General features: G+C 39.2%; 1 protein-coding gene across 1 annotated transcript; it reads right to left on the reverse strand.

The window, feature by feature from the left end:
- Positions 1-247: 247 nt before the first annotated feature.
- Positions 248-23,605, reverse strand: fxyd6 (FXYD domain containing ion transport regulator 6). The gene is made up of 9 exons (XM_027013379.3): positions 23,332-23,605; positions 9,130-9,180; positions 5,480-5,503; positions 4,995-5,030; positions 4,708-4,782; positions 4,500-4,536; positions 4,313-4,362; positions 1,662-1,705; positions 248-1,460 (listed from the first exon to the last, which is right to left on the reverse strand). Exons 2-8 carry the CDS (start codon positions 9,173-9,175, stop codon positions 1,677-1,679), a joined length of 297 nt encoding a protein of 98 aa, XP_026869180.1. The 5' UTR covers positions 9,176-9,180; positions 23,332-23,605; the 3' UTR covers positions 248-1,460; positions 1,662-1,676.

Below are 23,605 nucleotides of genomic sequence, written 5' to 3' on the forward strand. Positions count from 1 at the left end.
TGTTATATTGTTATATAGTTTTCCCCAACCTTCAGAAGCATCACTCAAGTACAAGTCGATCATGTAACAATGCATGTCTCTTGTGCAGGAGTAATGTCAGCCATTTTGTGACCTGTCTTTGAAGTATGGATGAAGACCTAAGCTGGAAGCCATCCTCAACCGACTTTGAACTCCTTATTCCTGAGTCAGGACTCATCGAGCACTGGTGGTTGGGTAAAGTGTTGAATAAAAAAAAGTAGTTTCTGACTGACTTTACACAGACAGACTTTATTTGGTATGTAAAAGCACAAAATCCAGTCATACAATACAGCTGCACAAAGATTTACATAGTATGTATTTATAATTAGTTTTCTAATAAACATGGCATTTTCTAAAATACTTAGCAATGTATTTGACTCAATATATATTCAAGATATGTCCAGCATAAATGTGCTAAATAGTAAATACATTTTTCTCTTTTCAAGCTGACCACTATGCCTACAACTCTCAGGCTTATTACCACAGATAATTTGCGGCACAACACAGACACACACAAAATCACATTGTCTCCAGCAAAACCAACTGGTTGCACAGCAGAACATCTGTAAATAGACATGTATATTTCGAGATTGGATATTGCTACATGTGAAATGGGAGAGTGGAGGACAGAAGTTAGTGGCACTATGGTGAGGTGAAGTGCTCCTGTGGCCTTGGTGTCTAGACGACAGTGGATCACAGGTCCATAAGCAGGCACAGAGCTGGGCAGTGGTACAGCTGATTTAGAGAACAGTGGTGTGGTGCCACCTGTGGCACAGTGGTGGTACTGTTTCTGTGTTTCTCACATGTGGGTGCTGTTAATTGTCGGATTGTCGGGACGTATGTGCGCACATCCACTATCACTCAATTGTCAGGAAACAGGTCATTTTCAGTCATGGGCACATAGTCTTGCAAGCTCCATTTTTCCCCACACACACATGTGCACACATACAGACACATGTGCATGCACGCACGCGCACACACACACACACACACACATGTATTTTGTATGTATATTCAAATATATTTTTAACATATCTCCATTACATGTAACACACCATTGATAACAGCAACTAAAAAAGATAATAATAAAAAAAAAAACTAAAGGGGATTTCCCTTAAACCAATCACATGAGCTCAGCTGGGCAGGAGAACTAGCATTAAGAACAGCCTGCAAGTAGTAGTGGTAGGGTTCTCTACAACAACTCACTCTGGACAGACTGGTGCAAGAAGGGCACATATGGAAAAAGACAGATGTGGGAACTGGTCACATGACAAGACTAGAGGATTATATACAGACACAGGCCCATCTTTAACTCCAGCTGTGTTCCTCACCCAGCGTCATCATCTTCATCCCCACAGCCACTGACCTCAACATCAACGTCACCAACACCCTCGCAAAAAAATGTGGTTCAGCCATGGCTATGTGTTTCTGTTTCAAGTAGTCTGTGGGGTGAAAGACATGATAAAGGATATTTTTAAGACAAGAAGTTGCAAAGAATTAATAAATAGCCACTATTTAAAGGTATTGTCTTTAGCAAGTAGCTAGTATTTCAAATTAGCCATGCTAGTATGTATTCTTTATTAGCTACATTTGGTTAAACCGTTCTTCTCTGTATCTGCACATTAGACATGCTTCTTTCTTACCTGCCTGCACAAGTCTCAGTTCTCTTCTTTTGGGGTTTCCTTAGCTTTAGGTAAACAGGGAACAGAAAAAGAGGAATTAGCAGAATGGTAGAAAAATAACATCATCATAATAATAATAACAACTTTCATTTTAGTCCACAATCTCAAAGTTTGTTTTACAAAGTAAATAATATATTACTAATAAAGTTACACGATAAACATTAATTAAAAGAAAAACTGCAGCAGGATATTAAATTAACATTACATTGACATTAAATGACATCACATTAAATTAAATGTAACAAAGAGGCACAACAAACTCGTTACAGGCCAGACTAAACAAGATATATTATTTAATCTGGTTTTAAAAGCACATATAGAGATTGCACTCCCAATACTTTGTGAAACACTATCCCAGAGTTTAGCAGCTATACAAGAGAAACTTCTCTCAGGGAAATGCAAGTGATCCTAGAGACTACCACTAGGCCTGTTTTATCTGAATAGAGTGATTCCAGAGATTACCAGAGACTACCAATAGGCCTGTTTTATCTGAATAGAGTGATCCCAGAGATTACCAGAGACTACCAGTAGGCCCGGTTTAGTACAACAGAGTGATCGAGATGGACTATGGAAAGATCACCAAAGCCATGTCAGCGATCTGCCCTTAAGCCCCTAAGTGTGACTGTCACTGTGCAGTTAATGCAGAATTTAACAGTCAGCCAGTACAACTCCAGTAAGACCTGGGTAATATGCTATGGCTTTCTTTTCCTGGTGAGAATGCAAATGTGGCATTCTCAACTAGCTAAAGTTTACATAAAGAGGCAGCCAGCCAAACAAACAAATAACCTTTTCTATAGGTTATGAAGGTATGAACTAGTTTTTTTGTGTGTGTGTGTAATATAAGGTTAGTAATGTCACTTCTTTGGCGCTCAAACAACACATCAAGAGTTATAACAAAGTCCCCAAATTGAGAATGTTATTTTGAGCAGAGTTTGTACAAAGACCAGAGGGAAGTATCTGGTGATCCAAGCTGTCCTCCATTTTACATAGCTGTGTTGCTGAATCTGGCTAAACTGATTATATAACTGTTCATCATCAGCATCAAAATAAAAGCCAACATTATGTTTGTTGCATACATGTGCAAAGAGAGAAAACAACAAAAACAGGCTATTAATAGGCCATCTTTTGACATGGTAAATCAAAGAACATTTATTAATAAACTTTTTAATAATAATTAATAAATCCACTGCTCTTAACACAAATGGTGTCCTGCAAGGTTCTCTGGCCCTTTTATTTAGTTTTAATGTGAATAATGTGCCTTCTGTTTGACCTGATGTGGAGATTCAGCTGCTGCTGATGGACAAAGAAGCCGGCTGCACAAAGCACAAAGAAGCTGGATGTCTTTAAATGTAGCAATGCTATGAGCAATATGACAACATGGCTGAACGGATCATGTCTCAAGCTAAACATAACCAAAACCTTTGATATAGATTTTTTTCCCCACAGCGGTCATGCTCAACTCCAGAGTCAGATATTATAATAGCAGGGCAAACACTGCACATTGTGCCTGTTTCATTGTTTAAGTATCTGAGTATCTGGATTGATTCTAATCTTTCTTTTAGAACCCATGTAAAAATATGCCAAAGAAGTTTAATTTAAGTGATTTTAGATTTATTAGAAAATCATTGAGCTCTAAGACAAATTATTTGATTATTTTAGGTCGCCTTTTTAAAAACAGACTCTTTACACTATTCTCTCTCTATTCGATATTCTCTCTCTGTTGATTAATGAGCACTGTCTCTGTTAAAGAAATAAAATGAAAGGAACACCACTGCAGGATTTTATGCTCTGAATATTCCCCATTTACACAAACTGTTAAGCAGGATTTAATCCAAGCAAGGACCTTTGGGTTTTGGTGTTTTCAAACCTGTCCAATAAGTTATGCAACACATCATGGTTGATATGCCCTGCTCTCAGGTACAGGAGTTCTGACTACTCTAACCTGCTCTGATTCTGTGCTGCGATGCTTAGAGAAAACAGGGTGAATAACACCATTCCTTCCTACGTAAGAGCAACAATGTTCTCCAAATTCTTAAATGGAAAAGGTGTGTTGGAAATGTTGGGGAGGTCAGATATGTTCTCTTAAGCAGAGGCTTAACAACTACTATGTTTCAAAAGCACAGCACATAGCCCAGGCTGAGTGAGAAAGTAATTTAGTCAAGGTATCCTTAATGACTGATATAATTCCAGAAGTAACCCGAGTAATGTCTGGAAGAATCACTTAATTTAAGCACTTGTTGAGTTACATGCTACATTAAATAGGAACCTAGCATTCTTAAGGTTTTCTAAAAATAAAATGTTGTGGCTATGGCAAGAGGCTCTTTTTGAGCTGAAAACCTTATATTTCTGCCATCTTCACTCACAATGTTGAGAAATGTGTCTGAGGGCACAAAATTATTGGTCATTATACCAAGAGATAAATCTTCTAATAAACCTTCATTTCCTTCTATATTTAGTAAATGGAAACAGACAAATGTGTGGTGTTGGTGAGCTCTGCCCACTGTTCCTCTTTGCCAGAGCAGTTTGTCCATATTTGATGTTGCTTTGAGTCTTGCTTTACTGATTAGTGCCTTAGGCCGACGCAATCTGGCACTAAAACTGTTTAATCTCACCCTTGGACACCATCAGGTTTTCTGCTTGTGCTTCTTCATCACCTGGAGCCCTGGGAAAGTTATAAATATAGAATTAAACATCACAGAATAAGACACTAGGCAACCCAACTCTCATGTTCATCTAACACATTTGGAAACTGTTTTGTCCTATTTGCAGTGTGTACACCCACAGTCATGTGGGAGTTACCTGGGCTTCTGGTTAAAATGGCAGCGGCATCTGCGGCCTGTGGTTCACACACAGACACACAAGTTTAAATTATAACAGACACACTAAATTTGATAGATTAGCAGAAAGACTCCCAAGTATCAAAGTCATACTTTCCAGCTTTCTGAATGCTATTTGTGATTTCAGCTTGTGAAGTAAAATACTTCTAGACTACAGTGTTATTTCTTACTGAGGATGAGGAGGACACCCAGAGCGAAGAGCACTACGGCGAACGCCAAACCTCCAATCCTCAAACTTTCATAGTCTGGGAAAGATAAGGGATATCATCAATAAAAAACAATTGCTCAAATAAAACATCTTAAACATATCACAAGTTGTACCATGTTCTATAAGAGTGAAAACATATTGTGTGATGTTCTCAATTAGAACATTATGGCAAACCTTCCAAAGCTAGGTAAGTATTTTGAGAACTTCCTGTACAGATCATGCAAATATTCCCCATGATGTAACTCTTACCATATTCAAATGGATCCAATTTCTTTTCCTTTCCATCTAAAAGAAAAACAAACAGCACATTGAAAATACCATCTATATAAATATCTTCACTTTGAGACATAAACGTATAAAATGAAATAAAACAGATGGTACAGAGCCACACTTCTGTCCATTTTCCTTCACCACTATTGACTTTTCCTTCTAGCAACAGTGTGAGCTGATAGAAACCACACTGGAAAAGCAGTGCTGACGCTAAACTGTGTGTGGTTCTTTGCTGTGTTGAGAACATGTTGGATATAGAACCTTGCACTGCTCTTTTCTCTTCTAGACCTTTTCTCTTAAACATTAGTGAGACAGCTACACATGAAGTGAAAGAAAACAATTCACAGACTTATGAACTACTCTTAGTGGGTATTACCCTCCTCCAAGCATTCTAGGATACTGGAAGATGTTTCATAAACATAGTTAAGAAATCAAATAGATAAAAGTACTAAAATAGATTTTACCTTGTGCATCGGCTTCAGATACAGCTAAGGTAAAAACACAGATAGATGGAAGATGTGAAACAGAGTTAGAGAGAGCATGAGAGTGTGAGAAAGAGAAAACAGAGAATCATTACATGCTGTTAAAGGCCTTTATAGATTTTTTCCAAGCAGTAGCCCTCGCTGGTAAGGAAACTAAGTAGTGTATATCATTCTGCCCCTACAATTCCATTCACTCTCAGCTTTTCTCTCGTACTATTCCTCATTGCTGAAGCAGCATTAGACATAAGATGTGCAGTAGCTTTCAAAGACTCCAAACTAAAATCTTAATGATCTTCTTTACTGTTAGTCCATGTACCTGATCATATTGTAAATAATTTATCAGCATAATATCATTAAAGAAACTTTTATTCTGTGCTCTACCATGAACTGTAACGACTTCACCAAGGTTGAGTTGGTTAAAATGGCACTAACCAGTGATATAATTTGCTAATTTACAAACTTACATTTATATTAGATGTGTTGGGGAAATTAACACTGATAGAACACCAGCACTGGGTTTAAAACAAGAGCTATCATACATTGTTAGCTAGCTGGCTAGAATGTTGCAAAAGTGTAGAAGATTTTCAGTGTTAACTTAAAAGCAATACATGAAAGCAACTGCTCCTATTATATATATATATATATATATATATATATATATATATCTCACAACTAAAAATAAACTAAAAATAAAATGTAGACTTAATCATTTTTCTTGAACGCTAGTTTTGCTGCTCATTAATTATAGTAACATTGCTTTTTCCTAAAAAGGTCACTCAGTGAAGGTCACACACGTGAATGTAGTGCATGCTATTGCCTTTCTGTATTTTGTTCGAATGCAGCCAAAATGTGAGAAAAAAATTACAAAAAGAACATTGCCATACAATAATTGATCCAACCCTAAGAATGCTGAACATATTTTCACTTCTAGTCTTTTGGTTAGGTTGGGCCAAACTGCACTGCATCCAGGTAAAGGAATTTATGTTTTCATGCACCATTATTGATTACACCCAATCTGTACAAATATGAGACAATAATTTAACAACAATAATAAAAAAATGACTAGACTTGCAGTGATCTTCTTAAACCTGTTAAACTTATATTTCTAGACATCTACAGTATAAGGCATTTGATTCTATAGCACACAACTTTTTTTTTGTGAAATCCCAGCAAAATCAGATTTTTACATCTCTAAGATTCTGTATATTTGACTCCATGTCCTTTTGGAATTTTAAATCTGAAAATCCCCATCAGGCTAACCTTTTCATAAACATATCTCTTATTTTCAAACTCAACTCAATCTCATAGATACATACCTAAATCATAAAAAAAAAAAATTAAATAGAAAATAATATTTTTTTAGTTCATAAAGCTGTACTAGAGTAGGGCAGGGGTACATAGGGCACACATAGGGCTTTGAGCAAGGTGGGGAGATCATAAATCTTAAACATTTAAAACATTTAAAAACAGCTTTCAGCCTGCCTCTTGGAGTAGGGTCTCAGAATTGTATGCTGCGCAACTGTCAAGATAGTATACTTTCTTTATATATATATATATATATATATATATATATATATATATATATATATATATATATAAAAATACAGATATTATATTGAAATATTGCGATCTTGTAATTTCTAGAGCCTTTGCCAGACATGCTGGTGCACTTTCAGAGAAACCAGTATGCTGTTTAAAAATGCACTTATGACACTTCCTTCTGTTTTGTTAATCGATCTGCTTGGATTTGTACGTAACTAATGTTTTCTTTTTATCAGAAAATCATCAGAAGGATCTGGGCTTTTTTTCCTTTTTTTTAAAGAGATGTTTCTGTTTCTGTGCCACATCGAACACACTGGAAAAACAGAAAAGTGGAAGATACTGTGTTTACCGCACAAATACTTAAATATGCAAAATTGTCTATACATATATGTAAGTCCACTAATCTTATTAATTATCATATTAAAACTAATATTCAGAATGATCTTTGGCCAACCAGAATGCTGTGAGGTGACCTGGCTGCCCAAGTGCAATGAAAAACTTGCCATACTTCTGTTTTATTTGCAGCACCTAAATATTTTTAATTCATCATAGCAAAGGCACTTAATTGTGAAAAGCATTGTCACCATTACTGTATTTTAAAGCATGCAAAAGCTCAAGGTAAAAACAGTTTGCAAAAAAAAAAAAAAAAAAAAAAGCTTTTATGCATTACCCTTTATTTGGCATTCATGACATTCCATATAAAACCACCCTACAAATATTAACACAGCCCAGATAATGGAAATCATTTGACAATGTCACTGTTAATAATTCAGTAAGGATATATCAATGACAAGTTGCTGCCTTGGATAGTTGGGTCTGGCTTTTTCTTCAGCTAGAATCTTGCATAGCCAAACATTAGAGTAATGTGTCATTGCGCACTGCTACACGGTCAACTCCACTGATTATTTTTGTAGGTGTGTGTGCGTGTTTCACATGTAATAAATGTACCAAAATGCTGAATTAATAGCCTTGAGCTTTTAGCTACCTGCCATTACAGTTCTGCTGCTAAAATCACATGTTAAAATATCTGCAGGTTCTGAAGAGAAAAATGACCTTCTAAAGAAATGCTCCACTCAGTTACGCAGTGTCCTTCAGCTGGGCTGAGGAGGCAACACCCAGCCCTGCCTTGGGGTACCATAGAACAGGACTGCTTTATAGCTATGACACTGTATCCTTTTAATGATGATGATGATGATGATGATGATGATGATGATGATGATGATGATTACTATTATTGCTGTTGTTGTTGTTTGTTTTTTAAAGTCACTTTTCTTCACATATTAATTTGCACCCTTGTTTCATATGAATCAGTAGTATGTGTGTGTATGTGTTAGTGTGACACATAGGTGTGTATTATATAAAAGTATCTATGGGACTAATTAAGGGCAAGTGACAGACAATCCAGGCAATTTCAGTAGACTTGGTGGAGCGGGAACTGAACACAAAGGGAGAGAATGAAAGGAGAGCTCAGGGAAGCGGGTAAGAAAAGAGGACGTAATAGTGGAAGTGCTGAAGGGTCTCCGGAGAATTCTGGAGACATATCAATATACTGGAAAAGAAATGGGGTGGATGGGAAGCAGGGACTACAGACACAGAAGGCCAACAGAGCGCTGTGCCTATAGGAAGCAAAGTTTGTTTACTCATTTCAAGTCAGGTTACTCCATTACTGCTACTGCACAGGGCTCCGTGTGCAAGCAAGGAAATTGTGTGCAGAGATGGCACATTCGTGTCCTACTTGGGTGGGGAGTTAGATGTTTCCCTGTGGGGTACTATATTTAAATGCATTAACTAATTTAATGGATAAAAAAACAAAACACAAAAACCCCAGAAAAACAGGATTCTGCAAACACAATAAATCACAGATTAGCATATAGACACATCCACCAACTCCCCTATATATAAGACCATGACAGGCTAAAGACTAATTTTAGGCCATAGGTAATGTGAGTGTCTAGTGGCTACTCTGTGTGCATGTGTCTAATATGTGTATGCGTTGTGTATCTAGTGTTACGATGAACCCCATTCATTTGCCTTCTGTGCACTCACATATTCCTAATGGACACACAACATTGGGTGGGTGGGGCACTTACCAGCCACATAGACTAGGAGCGAACAGAAAAAGAGAACAGTTTCCATGGCAACTGCAGAGCGAGAGAGAGAGAGAGAGAGAGAGAGAGAGAGAGAGAGAGAGAGAACGAAAGCATATTAGTAAGAGTCATTGTCAGTGGAACTCATGTTTACGAACTCAGAACTCATCTGCAATGGTGCATATACAGATGAGCAGAGGCTACTCAAAGTAAAAAAAAAAAAAAAAAGGGAAAACTCAGACTGGGATATTTGCTGTTATTGTCAGCAGGATAGATTCCTTATTTTGCCAAATCTAAACACCATTTAACCTCACAGTGTTTCCACCTCTTGTGCAACATATTGATGAGAGCTACTAAAGCTATTTGCTCATGCCCTAACTATAAATTGGCAACTCATAAAATAGCAACATAGCATGAAACATTTAGTTTATATCACCGCAGGCAAATCAGGGTTCATGCCACCTTAGAGGGAAAAACAAAAGAAGAATCCATTCAGTTCAATGTGACAGAGTGAGAATATGACAAGAGATGACATAGTTCCAAAATGACACTGAAAACTGCCATGCCCTTTGGCTTGGTGCTAAATGGACAAGATTTACTGAGAAAGTCTATGTACCAGGATTGTCTACATGCCCCATTTAATTTCCTGGAGAAGTTATGAATATCTCCTATCCATATAATTAACCTGATAGAATCATGATAGGTAGAATCATCCTCTGACTTGCTCTAATATCAAATGCTAATGCTCAGAGCATTTGATATCTGTGTGATTCTTTGATAATGTAACTGCATATCTGATATGATCAAGTAGGCTATACAGCATTTACCAGAGCCAGACCAGCTAGGCTATACAATATTTACCTGTCTGTGGACATGGAAATGTGTTGACAAGGTTCACCAGGAGGTGTGTAAAAATGACAGTTACTATATACAGTTCTGTTAGCTATTTTCTTTAAATATTCATCTACTACATTTCAGTAGTATGCAATATTCTACATTTCAGTTCTTTAAATATTATTCATCTATTACATTTCAGCACTACGCATCTACTAAATTTCAGTACTATGCCCCAATATACAGTATTTAAATCTAATGTATATAAGTAAACTATGTATGATACTTCTAGTTGGTGCTTTTGGGCAGTGCTGCAAAATATAATTCAGAATTTTTATGTTAATGTGCAGTTCATAACATTTTTTCATTTTTCTTTTTTTTAATCATTGTGGAGAGCTTTTGTTTCTGAAGCTAGGTATTTGTCACTGAATGCTCCCCTTGCCACTGGTCATGTGGCACGGCCCACCGCGTGCTTTGGAAGTCACATTGTCTTGTTTGTAATCACGCCCTCCTTGATAACACACACCTGCACATGGTCTAGTGTTGTGTGTCTGTATGTATTTCACCCCCCGTTGATCTGTGCATCATTGTTAGTCATTGTTTATGTTGCAGTTGTTAACGGTCACGTTGTTTGTGCTAGTTATGTGCATTCATGTTCACCGTTCATGTTATGTGTGAGGGCCATCATTGTTTGCGTTGTAAGTCAATAAACGTCTGTCTCTGTCAAGGGAGTCTGTGCGCCCTGCACCGTGCCCTGCGGCACTGGGGCCGTTACAGTATCAAATTAAAGGACAAGCCTAAAAGCCTGTGGAACTGTAGAAGAATGGTGGCTGTGTATGGTCTGCGTGGCTGAGAGACAGACCCCCTGAGTGATCCAGGGGCTGATTCAGATTGGGGGCACCAGATATGTTTCAGAGTGAGAGTGAGAGCACAGTAAACTGAATCCAACTGTTAAAAAGTGAAGAGCATAGGAAAAAAGCTAGATGTGGGGCAGTTGCCTCTGTTTGTTTTTGTGAGCAGTAAAAAGTGTGCCACTCCTATGTTTCTCCCCTGACCCAGAGACGTGCCGAAATGGAACACCAGTCACCCAAAGGATACTCCGCTAATTGGTTTTGGTGTTGGAGAGTGCTATCAAACACGGCAGTCCAGTCCAGTCTCCCATAGATGTTCATTCTGGTTGATATCTTGTGACTGTTACAGCCAGAATGTATGACTTACACAATAGTCATACCCTTCAAATCATTCAGTGAGCCCTTGGCCCTGTGGATAAGGGGCATTGTCATTCAGAAACAGACCACTCACATCAGCACAAAAATGGGCCAATATATGATAAAGGTCACCAAAGAGAATAGCTTAATATCGGACTTACAGTGACTCTCCGCACTATGGTGACAAGCAGACCAGAACCATGCCAGTAAAATGCCCCTACAGCATAGCAGAGCAAACACTCTCTCACTGTAGGGGTTAAGCATTCAGGCAAGTCTCATGCACTCTATACAGCAGTACCTTTGGTTATTGGTTATTTTGGTTATTTGGTTATTTGGTTATTTGGTTATTGTTTATGTTGACACAACCCACTTTACATACACTTTACACAACCCACTTTACATATTCCCAGTACTGTGTACTGGTAAAAATAAATGCACTGTCAAATGCACTGTCTGTTCATTGTATATTGCTCCTGTCCTGTATTTATTTATTGTATGACATTTTGCACTGTATTGTATTGTTTGACATCTTGCACTGTATCGTATAGTTTGCACTCCTGTAGTGTGTACTCTGTTGCACTTGTTTTGTGTTGTGTTGCACCATGGTCCTGGAGGAACATTGTTTCATTTTGCTGTGTACTTGTATATAGCTGAAATGACAATAAAGCCCTTTGAACCTTGCTTCAGTGAACACTTAAATGTGCATTTCTAATGGAGGGATAATGTTCTGAAACTCTACTATAAAATCTTTGTTTAGTAACTGTTTGATTGTTCTGACACATTGATCAGATACTGCACTGACATTTTTAGTCACCTGAAATGCATCTGCACTTCTGTTTTTCCTTACATGTCATATCAATGCCCCAACATCATTACTGAATTGCCACTTTTGAACCTATTTACTGAAGGCCCTCCCACAGATCTTCCACAATTACTTTAGTCATTGCTTCTGCTGAGACACAGTTAACACAGAGCAGTCTTTCTGAGTGAAACTCTTTTAACCTCTTTACAGGGTGCTCAGATCTTTTCCTGATGTTTTCTCAGTCAGAAATTAAGGTTAACTAGTCATTTTTATACATGCTGCTATAATGCTTTCATCATGCGGTACACCTGGAGGCATCTGCATTTTTTCTCTACTCATTTCTTCAGCTTTTGCCATAAAAATATAAAGCGATGCAAAATTAGTCACTCATCCTCTATTCCATATACCCCCATATATATAAATCCCTCTATCCCATTCACTCCTCTATTCCATACTTCCCTCTATTCTATTCACTCCTCTATTCCATACTTCCCTCACCTATTCACTCCTCTATTCCATACTTCCCTCTATCCCATTCACTCCTCTATTCCATACTTCCCTCACCTATTCACTCCTCTATTCCATACTTCCCTCACCTATTCACTCCTCTATTCCATACTTCCCTCACCTATTCACTCCTCTATTCCATACTTCCCTCACCTATTCACTCCTCTATTCCATACTTCCCTCTATCCCATTCACTCCTCTATTCCATACTTCCCTCACCTATTCACTTCTCTATTCCATACTTCCCTCTATCCCATTCACTCCTCTATTCCATACTTCCCTCACCTATTCACTTCTCTATTCCATACTTCCCTCACCTATTCACTCCTCTATTCCATACTTCCCTCTATCCCATTCACTCCTCTATTCCATACTTCCCTCTATCCCATTCACTCCTCTATTCCATACTTCCCTCACCTATTCACTTCTCTATTCCATACTTCCCTCTATCCCATTCACTCCTCTATTCCATACTTCCCTCACCTATTCACTTCTCTATTCCATACTTCCCTCACCTATTCACTCCTCTATTCCATACTTCCCTCTATCCCATTCACTCCTCTATTCCATACTTCCCTCACCTATTCACTCCTCTATTCCATACTTCCCTCTATCCCATTCACTCCTCTATTCCATACTTCCCTCACCTATTCACTCCTCTATTCCATACTTCCCTTACCTATTCACTCCTCTATTCCATACTTCCCTCACCTATTCACTCCTCTATTCCATACTTCCCTCATCTATTCACTCCTCTATTCCATACTTCCCTTATCTATTCAATCCTCTATTCTATACATCAACAGCCAGTTGTTGGCGACAGCATATAAACTGTATAATATTTGGTTTGGTGCAACTTTTCAACACAGCAGGGACACTGACATGGTGTTGGCATGGTAATAGGTGCAGTGCTGGTGTATCAGGTACTGCAGTGCTGCTGGAATTTGTATATGTGTCAATACTGAAAGTGGACCACCAAGGAGAAATATCCAGGCAACGGTGGTCTAGTGACCTGCAGAAATAGCCATGAGGACACAATAGCTACATTCTCTCTATGTATTGAAAAACTCAAAAAAGTGTCTAAGGATATGATATACAGGTGACCATACACTGAACACTAACTGTTTTGTGGGAAAGAGCCCATTGAATTAGAGGTGTTATGATTGCACTCTCAGAGCAGGACGTATCTTAACCAGGCTACCACCTATGGCCAAAACAAGACTTTTTCTTTTCTTTTTTTTTTTACCTACAGGTTAGGTAGATATTTTTATGATTCTTACGTTAACGGAGCTATTATATACAACATTTTAGTAAAGCCAGCAAGCTACCCATCAGCTTTTCGGTTTTTAAAATTTGAAGTTTCTGTCTCAATGCAAAAATTATACTGCAGGATTTTATTAAATTGTTTAGTTTTAACAAAAAGGGAAATAATGGTTATGAGTAATGATAAGAAGGATAACATAGTAGCAGTTATCCTTTATTTAACTAAATTATAGTTCTCACTGATTACAGGTTTAAATATATGTTTTAGCTTATGGCAGAATCAAGACTTATTTTGTTCAACTTGTAAATATAGAAAATTATGCACCCTGGTAATATATGAGTTAAATTTTTGGGGATATTGCCATGATTTAATTAAGCCAAATAAACTGTAATTATATTATTGTTAAGGATGATCTCTGTGAACACTGAGGTGCCACCACATTAAAACTACTCACAGATGAAGTGTATAACACTGATTATCATATTACATTGGCCCCTGTCAATGGGTGGGATATATTAGGCAGCAAGTGAACAGTCAGTTCTTGAAATTCATGTGTTGCAAGCAGGAAAAATGGGAAAGGATGAGTGACCTTAACAAGGGCCAAACTGTGATGGCTAAAAGACTGGGACAGAGTATCTCCAAAATGGCACATCTTATGGCGTGGCATTTATGTGGATGTTACTTTACCATGTACCACCTACCTAAACATTGTATGCCTCTTCATGGCAATGATATTCCCTAATTGGCCTCTTTTAACAGGATAATGTGTCCTGCAACACTCCAAAAATTGTTGGTTTGAGGAACATGAAAAGAGTGTTGACTTGGCCTCCAAATTCCGCAGATCTCAATCCATTCGAGCATCTGAGGCATGTGCTGACTTACATGGATTTAAAGGATCTGCTGCTAGTGCCTTTGTGCCAAACACAACAGGAAACCTTCAGAGGATTTGGGAGTCCATTCCTTGATGGGTCAGAGTTGTTTTGACAGCATGAGGGGGACCTACACATTATTAGGCAGGTAGTGTTAATATTATGGCTGAACTGTGTATATTCTGTTATGTTGAATAACAGCTACTTTGATCGTCCATAGCACCACCTGTGGACATGGACCCCTGGCCATGGACAGGGACTACAGATCATGAACTGCACAGGAAATTCAAAAATTGTGATAATATTGCTTCCATTTGGTCATGTGCAAGCCTCTTAAAAATAAACAGGACATCACTGGTGTTTACATAGGCTGTTGGGTATATCAGAGGATGTCAAGTGAATCAGAGGTTGTCTGGTGTGACAGGGGATGATAGGTGGGGAAGAAGAAGGTGGGGGGGGGGGGTGGTCAGGAACTATCAGGGGGTTCAGAGGCTGCTGGGTGTATTGGAGGATTGCAGTGGGGGCCTCCGGGGCATCCTCCTGGGGCTTTTTTAGGAGCAAATCTAAACGCTTAATTTGTTTTTTTAGTTGCCACAGGCTTACTTTTTTTTTTTTCCAGTAGAGAACAAAAAAATTCCAGTTACACATCAGCCCACTCATTATGACCTGCTCTGCATTTCCAGAACGTAGTTAAGTAATAAATAAAGACTTTAGTGTGGTGAGAAACAAAACTCGAAAGAAACTTTATAAAGAACAAATCCTATAAATCCAAATGTAAATCTGTCTCACTTTACCAGGTTCACAGTTTCCTATCTTCTTGCAGAATTGTCTTCATCATAGCTGCCTAAGAGTACATGTGAGAGCAGCAACAGGCAAAGGTCATTAGCAGAGAGACTTGGCTATATCAGAGACATGATGTCATAGAGACCTGGAGATATTACAGAAGTGATATCATATGAAAGGCATGGATATTTCAGAGATCTAATTTCATATGAGAGGACTGGATATATCAGAGATGTGATGTGATTGGAGAGTTTCGTCAATATCAGACATGTGATGTCATGCGATCGGAGAGGCTCAGCTATAGCACAGTTGTGATGTTAGCCCCTACAAAACCCTGAAATATGAGCATTTAACATCTATACATAAAAAGTGAAAGAGTTCCTGTTGAGCCCTCAACCCTCCTGTTGAGATCCTAATTTTAGTGTCACCACTCTAAGTGACTGTGTTGTGTCCCTACTACATAACAGACTCTAGAGCTCACAGTTAGACTGTAGTGTTTGGACAGCAAGAGAAAGAGAGAGAGGAAAGATGTGTATTTTTATGTTATTATGTTCAAAGAATAAAGCTATGTTCATCATCCTTCCTGCCTGCTTATTCATTTCACACAAGAGCATAACAAATTTGGTTACAATGAACCAAATTTGGTTACTGCTGAACTGAATCAAGCTGTGCACAACCAGGCATAGGCCAATTTCTTGATACTGCAATTAAGAGTTTGCTAAAGCACTTACAACAGCACCCCAGATTGATATCTCTAGTGAATAAGCAAAGTGGATTGCTAGGATTGCTATCTGTGGTGCAGTCTAAACTGAGTGCAGCAGATGGAGGTCATAGACAGAAGCCTCTAACACAGCACTCACCCCTCACTGGGTCCTCCATAAGCTCCCCTTCAGCTTTGCTCACTCTTGTTACCATTGTATGTCAAGCAGATATCTGACAAATGCTCTGAACTGCCCTGTTGCTCGTGCAAAGTGCAAAGCTTTTCAGAAAACTGGACAATTTACCACTTCACACATATGCATTCAGTGCAGTAAGTCAAGATATGTGGATACACTATTCATTACCTGTTTGACTCAGTAATAACATTTTCTACCCTGTCACAGTTCAAACATATGCTGCTGATGATGCTCAACTGATTGCTTGTCCTGTCTTCATCTACCTTCTACTTCTCCCGAGAATGACCCGGACACTGAGTCTGGATTCGTGGCCCTGCTGTCTACAGCTCTGACTGATATACTATCTAATGAGCTTGCTGCTGCTTTCTGGTCTTGTTCTGCAGTGCATGAGCTGCATGCTCAGATTGACCACACTTAGCTTCCCTTTTTCTTCAACTCTTCAAAAGCCCCTGCTTCCGTTCTACCAGGTGAAAAGGGAAGTGGAACACATCTCATTGCACCACACCATTCTCACTGCACCAAACCATGGCAGCTTTGACCCACAACAGTCACCAAGCAATGGCTGAGTGAATTTTTTTGTGACAAAAGTGGGACTCAGCGGTCTCTTTCTGTCGACTGTGTCAGTCATCATACAAAAGAGTTTGTCCCAGGCCATTTCCAGATGATCCATGGAAAATGTTGGCAATGCATGTGGTGGGTCCATTTGAGATGGCTATCTGGGACTGCCATTACGCACTCACACTAATGGATTTCCAAAGTTTTCTATTGCATTTGGTAAGTGCGCAATGGGTAATTGTGATTGGTTCCTTACATCAGATTTCAATCAACATGGAGCCCAGAGATAATGGCCTACAGTTTACAGCTCCTTAATTTTTAGCATTCCTGAAGGTGAAAGGAATTGGGCATTACCACCCAGCGGCCAGTGGGGCAACTGAAAACTGAACACTTCCACCAAGTTCTCAAGAGCGGCATCAAATCTGCCATTCTTCAGCCCTAACTGTAAAATTCACTGTAAATTGGTGTCTTCATGTTTACTGAACAAAGTCTCACTTAGCTACTAGTGTTCAAGATTTAATATTCAAAATTTTGATTGCCATATACATGGTAAAAACAAATAATCAAGTTAAATTCTTATTTTGTCAGCAGGGTGTGGAACAGGACGCACAGACTCCCTTGACGTTGTGAAACATTTAATAATACAACATGTAACAGACAACGTTGGCACTCACACATGATATTAACAGAGAACATAAACACACTTAACCCTAACAAACAACGACTGTAACATGTACACAGGCTAGACATACATGGATGCTAACATAAATGACAAACAAACAATGACCATCAGTGAGGTATGCACTGATAGGGGTTTAAATAGACTAAATAATTAACCCCATGCAGGTGCGTGCCCTCACGGGGGCATGGCCACAAACAAGCGTGAACCCCCCTGCATGCGGCAGGTCATACCACGTGACTTGGGGGGTTCCCGTGACATAGTGCAAATGTCAACCAAGACTGTTGTATTAACCACACCACATATTACCCATATTAATTATTGGAGTCCTGTAGTGCTTAACAGTAGTTCAATGAGCACTCATCTAAATGTTCTAACTCCTCTGCCTGCCAGTGGAGATGACAATGTAGTGTGCAAATGGGTGTCCACTCAGCAAGCTAAGGTGAAAAAGGAATTTGACACTAAATGTGGCGTACACACACCTGTTCTCCAAAGAAACTACAATGGCATTAAACTACAATGGCATGAATCTCAAGGACATTCTAAGTTCTCATAGCCAGCAGAAATTAGAGAGCAAGTAGGACAGGGGACTTTTACTCTGGTGAATGGAAAGAAAATGGCACACATCAAAATTAGCACTCCCTAACAGAGTAACCTAAGTCAAATGCAGATGGGCCGAGTCATTCACACAGAAACACGCCTGGGCCTGTGTTACCTCACACTTCACCCTCACCTTGATGGGTCAGACACCCTCCCCTTAATTTGACCAATTATGTAATATGAAACAAATAATAGATAACAGACAGGACACATTGACAAACAGATGTTTAGGAAGTAAATAAGTATGATGACACTGAATGTTCTATATCTCACTCCTTTGGTGCCTTATATCTTGTTAAAACATAATCATCGCTAAAAAAGGTTAAACCAATTCCAGTGTGACTACCATTAAGACAATTATTGTGAATGTGCTTGCATTGCGAGTTAGTTATGTTAATGTCTATACCTATTTTGTTCATAATTAGGTCTGTTACCTAATGCATTGATAGAACTATGGGAAAGTGGGAAATATGCTGTGTCCATATTGCATGACAGACTCTAGAGGTCGCTGTAACACTGTAGTGTTCAGAGCGAGAGAGAGAGAGAGAGAGAGAGAGAGAGAGAGCGAGAGAGAGAGAGAGAGAGAGAGAGAGAGAGAGAGAGAGAGCGAGAGAGAGCGAGAGAGAGCGAGAGAGAGAGAGAGAGAGAGAGAGCGAGAGAGAGAGAGAGAGAGAGAGAGCGAGAGAGAGAGCGAGAGAGAGAGAGAGAGAGAGAGCGAGAGAGAGAGAGAGAGAGAGCGAGAGAGAGAGAGAGAGAGAGAGAGAGAGAGAGAGAGAGAATATGTTACCATACAGTAGCTATATATGTTACTATATTTGAAGACTAGAACTAAGCTCATCATCCTGGCTATTCATTCTACACAAGAGCATAGCGCTATAGAGGGTTTGTGCTACTATCTGTCATGAATGGATAAGATTGCCTGTTGGGAGCATAATGGGATTCATGTATCATTGTCATTGTCTTATTCAAATATTGCAACCCAGAAATGATAATGTTTTCATCTTTCTTATGTTGTCATTGTAAACTAAAAATTTTATACACACCTATGGCATCTTTTTCTAAAAATGCATTTTTAGAAAAAGATGGAGATCCTAAAACCTTTGAGTTTGAATCATGAGAAAAAGCTGGTGACTGGTGGTAAGTCTGCCAAAGACCTAGGTAGTGCGGCGACTATGCTGGACGTATAGAGGACGTTTGAGCCATGACAACATGGCAGGGTACATGTCTCACATGAAGATAAAGAAAGCGTATGGAGTCCATGCAGGAGTTTATAGTTCATCGGACTGGTTACAGGCGTGATGGGGTTTTATGAGGGCTGTAATGGTGGACTACACATTAAAATGTGAAGCATTGGGGTGAGGGTGAGGGAGTCTGGAGCATATAGAAGCCTTTCATCACATCTAGGGGACAAAGAGCTTTTAGCCACATATACAAAGTAATTGAAAAGGACATGAAAGGTAAAGGAAGAATGGCAGGACTTATCTGACGTCATCATTAGGCAGTACTCTAAAGGGGTATGGGGTCATCAATCATTACTGTCTTGACCATTACAAGAGCTTACTGGAGGTGAGAAAACTCTACAGAGCACTTATACCCTTTGACCATGTTGGTGGTCTGTTCCTCAACATCACTAAGTTAAATATAGAAAATATTAATGGAAATGGTACAGGGAAAGACTGAAGGCAGTGTTTGCTGGAAGAATTGTGTGCAATATAATACTTTAAACACCAGTAATGAACCTGTAAGCTCAGGAGTCTGGTGGAGACTGGCACCTTGTATGACCTTTCAAGCTATTAGGAAATGTCATATACTACAGGAAATACATGACCAAAGACATGTATGTAATGACCAAGATCATTCATATGAGCATGAGGGTCAGTATTTAGAAAAACTGGGCTTTATAGTGCAACAAAAATTGGTATTGTCAGGAATGTTATTAAATAAAACTATAGAATGCAATAAAATAAGGACTGTGTAAGGATAAAAACACTATACATTTTTATGGAAACAGCAATGATGACAAGCAATAATGAGCACTGTCAGCAGCCTAACAAGTTATCTCATTGTAACTCTACCATACTGTTTTAATGGTGTAACTTACCAAATTTCTGGCGCTGTTTCAGCTTCATCAGCTTCATCAGCCAGCCATTCACTCTAGAGGTACCAGTGTCATATAACAGATAACATCTAAATGGCTCAACAACTACATCAGAAATAGGATGAATGTCTTTACAGATGAACAAGACTATTCTGCATCATACAGAAGTGGTGTCATTTGGTTCTACTCAAGGTCACAGCGGTTGAACCTTAGACAAGACTGCAACCTTGCAGCCACTCAAGATTGACCACTGATAGCAGAATAAATACAAACCATGCAAGCCACAATTATGAGTACACTTAAGTGTGTTAAACAGAATATGGTGGTAATATTATTCCAAGCAGAAACAGATAGCCTCAGATCTTTAGTTTTCAATCTTTAGTGTCCAGTCAGTCTCCATTCTGTAGTTTCCAGACAGTTTTCAGTCGTCAATCAGTCTCCAGTCTCTAGTCAGATGGTCTCCAGTCTCCAGTCTCCAATCTCTAGTCAGATGGTCTCCAGTCTCCAGTCTCCAATCTCTAGTCAGATGGTCTCCAGTCTCCAGTCTCTAGTCAGATGGTCTCCAGTCTCCAGTCTCTAGTCAGATGGTCTCCAGTCTCCAGTCTCCAATCTCTAGTCAGATGGTCTGCATTCTCCAGTCTCCAGCCTTTTGTCTCCCCTCATTCCTAGCACAGTATCCATCTGAGACATCTCCACACCCATACAGTACACAATGCTTCAGAAAAGGAAATATATTAACCACTAGCAGAGTTTAACAAAACAAGTTGGTGCATATCTGTCAGAATTCGCCTGATTTTAGCTGCAGAATCTGATATCACAAACTCCAGTTCATGGATGGCAGCAAACCTTGCACAAATGCTTGAGCACTGTGCAGTCAGAGGAGTGTGAGACAGTTGTGTTATTCTGAATCCTCTTTCTTGAGCCAACAATAGCCAAACAACAATCTGTCATTGTGGCGTCATTGCACTTCTGAAATAAGAACAGCCCGACCCAGCAGGTGGCTGTGTGACCAACTGTTAAAGGCACTTGGGGCTGCACTGTCTGCCAGTTTTGGGCTTCATCAAAGCTCTGCCTTACTTAACCTCTAAGATGGTGAAATGGGACAATTCCAGCACATGTATATGTTCTAGTCATATAATTTTTGAGTAATGCCTAGTATATGTAAATACAGACAGATAGCACTCCACTAATTCAATTGCAAATGCCATCAGGGGCAACTCCCACTCAAGGTCTTACATATCACAGTCTCGTTGGCATCCAAAATGCATGTATTACTGAGTGTCAGCAACATACATATGGAAAGGCTGTTTTGCCATATGTGAAAAGCAGAGACTTCATTGTGACAGATTTTGCTGGTGCTGAGACTGCATGAATAGAGGAGAGTTGTGATTACAGCTATTATGACTAGATGTTTTAGCACAAGCACAGGAAGTGTTGGTGTGATATTCATAATCTTAGAAATGGGGCAGCCTCTCTTGAGTTCTCTTTCACTTACTCACAGACACACAGTCACACACACACACACACACACACACACACACACACACACACACACACACACACACACACGCGCGCGCGCGCGCACACAGTCACACACACACACACACACACACACACACACACACACACACACACACACACACACACAGCCGCTCTTTCTTTTAAAAATGAAAGAACAAACAGCTTCTCAAAGTAATCCATCTCATACTGTATGCTGCCCTCTCTACAACGCTCTAAATCTGCCTCTTCGTACTTGGGGCAATTTGTTATTCCCCTGACATAGATTCAGGTAGCACTAAGAGTGCTATGGTTAACATGGCTAACAGAAAGAAATGCAGTTAAGTGTCTTTCGGGCATTTTTAGGGATTCTACAGTATTTCATTAAATTAGTCGCCTTCTTTCTCTTCTAATTCTAAATAAGAATAGGTGCCTAAACTAACCTTAAAAAAAAGAACTAAGTAAAATATTTATCATTTTATTATTTCCGATGAAGGCATGATTGAGGGTGGTTTTTGTTTGTTTGTTTATTTATTTGTTTGTTTATCCATGCTGTCAGTCAGGCGTTTTCCGATTCTGGGATGTCACAACGAGCAAAAATGTCATCAGAGCCAAGTAAGGGCTAAACGTAAACCTCTACATCACAACAATGAAGTATCCATGACAACAAGGCTTTCAGTGGCACGCTGCCAGATGCATTTCACTCATTTATTACTATGGCAACTACTTCCGCCAGGTGATTACCCAAATCTAGCAGCAGCATGGTGGAAAGCTCGTATCTTATGGTAGCGTGGAAAGTGGAAATCGAACAGAAGACCATTTGTGTCAATGTAATGGCGGATGATAATGTGCTCAGAATCCTGGGAGGGGCACATCTACTGAAGGGACCTGCCCATGGTTGGACAAAATCAAGTCGTGAAAGTGTTTATTACCTTGAAATGGCCAATAACGAAATGTAATTGCCCAGGAGAAATGCTCGATTTTTGGGACTGACCTACGATGCTTTGCTGAGTGACAACTACAGGCTTCACAAAGAGATTGCTACCTGTTGTGCGCTCGAGCTCAGCTATTCCAAGGACCAATTGAATTGGTATTTCAGGCGCGCCATCATTTTTACAAACCAGTGTAGTTTACGATGAGGAGGCGGCAACTGTTTACGTTTTGCAATTCATGAGCCATTGATAAATGTTTCCGTCCATTATAAATACTGCTTTTGTAACCATTTGATAACAATCCAGTTACAAAAATGGGCTTTACTATCGTTTTAATATATCTTAACCAGGTGCTTCATCGACCACACAATGCGTTTCGGACACACCCTCTTGGTACAGTCGCAAACAGATCCGCGGACTTGAAGCATTACCTATGGCTTCTAACTGCGAGGAAATGTTTACGATTACATGCCGGTACACAAGACTGATCATATACCTTTATTCCAACTGTCATAAGTTCCTTACTGTAGTAACCTAAATTAGTACCTCAGGTTCTCATTAGCTACTGAAATATTAATCCATACATTTACGTCAAACGTATAACAAAACCTAAACATACGTATAGTCATATGTGTGACCAAGTGTAAAAAACAAACTGCAATCAACCATCTAACATCTTACCTTTGTTTTCCGATTAGTTGTGTAAGAAGTAAATGACGATGAAGAAAACAGTTTCCTACAGAGAGACGATGATTGCACAGCGCACACTCGTCGGAGATTTAGTAGGTGAACTGTATGACAGCAAGAAAAATTTAATTAAAAAAGGTGTGTAAGTGACGGCTAGATTTTCCCCAGACTTATGTCAGATAATATTGAATATCAACCAAGCGACGTTTCTCTGAGCTCTACGAATGACACAGCTGGCTCTTACAAATATGTCCCCCTCCCCTTTCCG

The sequence above is a fragment of the Electrophorus electricus genome, chromosome 17 (assembly GCF_041902795.1).
Source record: "Electrophorus electricus isolate QZ-2024a chromosome 17, ASM4190279v1, whole genome shotgun sequence".
NCBI lineage: Eukaryota > Metazoa > Chordata > Actinopteri > Gymnotiformes > Gymnotidae > Electrophorus > Electrophorus electricus.

Bases quoted from the DNA above. Each gene is read 5' to 3' on its own strand.
- fxyd6 (XM_027013379.3), bottom strand. From the start codon at position 9,175: ATGGAAACTGTTCTCTTTTTCTGTTCGCTCCTAGTCTATGTGGCTG. The intron at 4,363-4,499 runs GTAACTCCCACA...TAACTTTCCCAG, and splicing joins CATTTTAACCAGAAGCCCAG to GGCTCCAGGTGATGAAGAAG. The intron at 1,706-4,312 runs GTGAGATTAAAC...GTTTACCTAAAG, and splicing joins AAACCTGATGGTGTCCAAGG to CTAAGGAAACCCCAAAAGAA.